The sequence below is a fragment of the Nannospalax galili genome, unplaced genomic scaffold (genome assembly GCF_000622305.1).
Source record: "Nannospalax galili isolate Female #2095 unplaced genomic scaffold, S.galili_v1.0 scaffold471, whole genome shotgun sequence".
Classification (NCBI taxonomy): domain Eukaryota; kingdom Metazoa; phylum Chordata; class Mammalia; order Rodentia; family Spalacidae; genus Nannospalax; species Nannospalax galili.
Window position 1 is genome coordinate 655,070 of NW_008330333.1, and position 4,662 is coordinate 659,731.

A 4,662-nucleotide genomic window follows, 5' to 3' on the forward strand; every position below is an offset into this window, starting at 1 on the left:
TCATATCTATCTATACCCAAAATATTATGTATAGTTCCAAAGCTAAATAATATGAAATATGTTAACAATAAATGCATATGTTAATATAGACTTACATAATATAAAATATATCATACAATATTCCATTTAAAAAATGGGAACCATAGCAATGCCTGGTGGAGTATGGCCGTGTTGACAGTCCTGGCTGAGTAAGTGGTCAGTTGGTGGGAGTTGGTCTGAGTAGTCCTTGGATGGGGCAGGAAAGAGGTGGTCAGTTGGTGGGAGTTGGTCTGAGTAGTCCTTGGGTAGGGCAGGAAAGAGGTGACATTTTAAGTAAAAAATCTAAAAAGAACTCAGGCAAGAATTCAAACAAGGGACGGAAGTGGACATCTCGCCCTGCATGTTCTCCAAAGTCTGCTGTCTACCCTGGGCCCATCTTTCTCTGTGAAATCATCACAGGCAGGATATGTCCGCCCTTTCCCTCCCATGTGGCCAGGACACCAAATATCTCATGTGTTTTAAGCAAACACCTGTCTCTTGGCTTTGGACCCCTGCTTTGCCTGGGTTTGTGGAAATCACAAAGTATGACCATATCCCTCCTCTTCCAGTACTGAAATCTTCTTTGCCCTGGCTAACATTGTTCAGGAAAGCTCACAGAATGTCCCCTGCATTTGCAGAGCATGGCATGGGCTGTGCAGTTCATTTGTTCAGGGGCAGTGGACAAGAACACAAATAATGTCTCAGGATGTCCTGGATAGAATCTTTACATTCTTGCAAGAAACCCTGCCAAGGCGGAACTGTAGCGGTCCCATAGAAGGTGGATATGGCCAGGTGGCACCTAGATATAAAGAGGTAAGCTGAGGGGCTCAGACTACACAGCACAGGTAAGGAAGGAGCAGAGACACAGCCTGATACAGAAGGGGAGACCAGAGAGGAACAGGGTACACAGAGCTGAGCCAGCTAGAGAATAAAGCACAGAGTAGGGATGGTGGTATCTTGGTATCTTTGGAATTTGGGATTCTTCCAGGAATGGTTTCAGACTTTGGGGAACCCAGTGTAATAAGACAACATGGGGCTTCTTGATCAGACCTTAGGAAGAATTTTAGGACAGTAACATTGGAGGGTTGCAGTGTGCATGTGCCCGTGAAACCAATCCCGGGCTTTACCTTCTAAGCCTAAGGGGAAAAAAGAAGGTTCCCAGATGTTCCCTTGACTCCCTTCAAGTGACCTGGGGACCCCTTACATCTGACATCTCTTCCCCCAGAAGCTCTAGAAAGTTTTGCCATCTCCCTGTGGCTACTGGGTACCAGGCCAGTACCCGAAATTCTCTGGAGTCATGCTGCTGTTGCTGACCTTGGCTCTCCTTACTGTTTCTACCTGCAGAGCCCAGGGTGAGTACCTGAGCCTTGTTTTTAGCCCTTAGGTATAAGAGCCTGTCCTAGGTGAGCAACTGGCCCTGAGTGCTTGGCTGCTACTTCACCTTCTGTCTCCCTTTCTCCAGAAATAAATGGTAGAAGCGGAAACTATTTCTATGTCGCTGGTGAAGAGAAGGGAGAAATCCAGGGCTTTCGAGTCTTCCTTGGTATTTTTAACATCATCAAGGGGTGAGTAGTGATCTGGCTCCTGGGCTTCTCTATTATACCCCTGGTTGTGCCCACCTGCTCTGGCTTCTCTACTGGAGCCCTTAGAGGATATACAGGCCTCAGACCACAAACTACCCAACATTCTGTGGCCTCACTTTCCCCAGCCTGACCTGAGATAGCCCACTCAGGACTGGAATGCCCAGGCTTGGACAAGAGTGGAGCCCATTCTCAGGCTGGGTAGAAAGGGACTTCTGTTTCAGAAAAGATCAGTGAGTCTTGATGGGTCCCTCCTCCACGTAGTTCTGGCAGCCTTAGGCTCCTTGGTAGAAAATGACAGAAACTGCTCACATGAGAGAGATGTCCCTGTCTTCACAGGATGTGACATGTGCAGTTCTTGCCCCCCTGGGGACCTTTGTTATACTCAAGAAAGGACTGGCAGTCCTTTGGGAAAGGCCAGACCTTAACTGTCCTCACTAGTGTCTGCCTCTAGGTGTCTGTTATTCTCCTATAGCACCCTAAGAGTCTTGGGTTACTATTGCCAATTTAATAAATTAAAGGAGAGTATAATGAGGTCAATCAAATTCAGATAGATAATGAGCACTCTTTCAGTGTGCCTCCTTAGCAATATTTAGATATCCTTTAAAGATTCCACATTAGGGTGTTGAGATAGTTCATTTGGTAAAAATGCTTGCTCTGCAAGAATGAGGCCCTAAATTTGGATTCACAGCACACATTTAAAAGCTGGATGCAGCAGTGTGCATTGTAACTCTTCTGAAATCCTAGGAGGTTGAGGCAAGAGAATCATAAATTTGAGGGCAATCTGTTCTACACAGTCAGTTCAAGGTCAACCTGGACAATTTAATGAATTCTTGTCTCAAAATAAAAGGTAAAAAGAGGGTTGGAGCCCAGTATGATAGTTCATGCCCATAATGGCAGAACTTGACGAGGCAAGAGGATTTCCATTGTGAAGAAATTGCTACAGATTGAGATCCTGTCATTAGAAAAAGAAAAGAAGCTAGGTATGGTGGTGCATGTCTCTGTGAGATGGGGTGGGGGAGAAAGATGGGGGATACAGCTGAGTGCTAAAGGGTTTGTGTAGCATGTATGAGGCTCTATGTTCAATCCCAGTACATCTCAGAACAAGTACAGAAATAAGGACCAGTAAGATGGCCCAGCCTGACCATTCGAGTTTGATCTGAAAAATCCGTAAGGCAGAAGGAGAAAGCCAACTCCTGCAAGTTTTTCTCTCCCTCACAAAGGCTAAGGCATTAAGTGGGCTTTCATAGACACACAGACACACATACACACACACACACACACGCAAAATTAATTTATTTTAAAAGTAAATAACATAGAGTTTGGGATATACTTTCACTGAATATTATCTATTGCTTATGTGAAATTTGAACTGAATTACATATTCCTTCCTGCATTGCACCTGAGGGACATTTGGGATGCATCTTGGCATGCAAGAGCAGGAAGAAGCTGGGGTTAGGAATGGTCTAGAAGACTTGGGGGTCATGTCCTTTCTTTGCTTGGTAGAACAGCAGCAAGGGCCCTCTAACTCCCATGTGACAACACGAGGCAGAACAGATCATTTCTTGCTGGTCCCTGGTCCTGAGAATGACCTGCCCAGCTTGGGTTAAGGTCCATCTCTGGTCAATTAGGCTTAGGGGAGGGGTCTCAATGTGGCTGCTGCCTTATTTGGGGCTGACTGGAGAGGAGGCTCTAGAGAGGGGGAACTGTGAGCTGGGCAGAGCCTGCAAAAGATTGGAGCTCAGGAGGGGGCAGCAATGACAGAGTCCCAGCCTCCCTACCCTCAACCCTGGCACATCTGCCAGACCTGAGGCCATTCTCTGGGGACCCAGGAAGAGGAATGTGTCCCAAAGAGGTGGAGGTGGGAAGGAACCAAGGGTCCCAGGCCAGGCTGACATGTCAGAGCTTGGCTGGGAACTGGGACAGGGAAGAACTGATTCTCTGGAGGTTGGGGTGTGCTGACTAGATCTCTTGCCAGCATCCAGTTGCAGTTTGGTGATCACTGGAGTGAGGTCTATGGAATGACATCAGCAGAAAGTAAAGAGTTCCTGCTGGAGAAGGGCGAGCACGTGATCAGGGTGGAGGGCACTTCAAGGTTTTGCCTAAAGCACCTGAGCTTGACGACCAACAAGGGACGCGTGGCCACCTTTGGTAAATGGCAGGGCACCCAGTTCTCATCCCAGGGTCTCCCCAAAGAGCATCTGCTGACCGTCAATGGCTTGACCTCAATAATCTGCATCAAAGGGATGGGCTTCAAGTGGGGGCATGGCTCAGATGAGCCGTCAGTAGACCTGGACAATGAGGAAGATGGAGGTGAAGACAATGAGGACACTGATAATGAGGACAAGGATGATGATGATGATGATGATGATGATGAGGAGGAGGAGGAGGAGGAGGAGAAGGACGAGGACGAAGAGGATGAGGACAAGGAGGATGAAGAGGACAAAGAGGATGAAGAGGACGAGGAGGAGGAGGAGGTCGAGGAGGACAAAGAGGACGAGGAAGAAGAGAAGTAGGCTTACTAGCAAGCTCCAAACCCAGTCCTTCATTCCCTATGGCTGCTGCTTCCTCTCAGCAAGTGTGCCCACCTGGCCGAGCTGGAATACCAGGTGATCCCAGGCTGGAGGAGGCAAGGCCCACAGGGCCCTGAATCCCCATGCCAAATAAAGTTTCTGCATCTATGTGAGCCTGCTTGGTTCTTGTCACGAAGGGGAGTGAGTTTGGGGTCCTCCAAAGCTCCCTTTACCTCTCCACAGTTTGAATTTCCACCCATGCACTGACTTAGTGTTTGTACAGAAAGACCCTTAGTCAACTCAGCAGGACCAAGGTGCCCAGGACAAGGGCAGCATCCCGCCAATGCTGCCTCAAAGCAGTACTTAGCCTGCAAGGGGATCTCAGGGTGTGTTGACCAAGGTGGCAGGGACTCATCTGCCGTGACCCCATATAGCTGTACTTGAAGTGTCCTTGCCTTCTGCTCCTCTCCCGATGCTCCGGTTCTCCAGCCTCCTCCTCTCCCTCCTCCTGTTCTGGTCATTACCTTCCAGTACACAGCTAGGCTGCCTGG

At 48.3% G+C, this 4,662-nt stretch overlaps 1 protein-coding gene across 1 annotated transcript; it reads left to right on the top strand.

The window, feature by feature from the left end:
* The first annotated feature begins 783 nt into the window (after positions 1–783).
* On the top strand, positions 784–4,279 carry LOC103744838 (prostatic spermine-binding protein-like). The gene is made up of 4 exons (XM_008846693.2): positions 784–831; positions 1,244–1,370; positions 1,481–1,583; positions 3,577–4,279. Exons 2-4 carry the CDS (start codon positions 1,316–1,318, stop codon positions 4,112–4,114), a joined length of 696 nt encoding a protein of 231 aa, XP_008844915.1. The 5' UTR covers positions 784–831; positions 1,244–1,315; the 3' UTR covers positions 4,115–4,279.
* Positions 4,280–4,662: the final 383 nt, after the last annotated feature.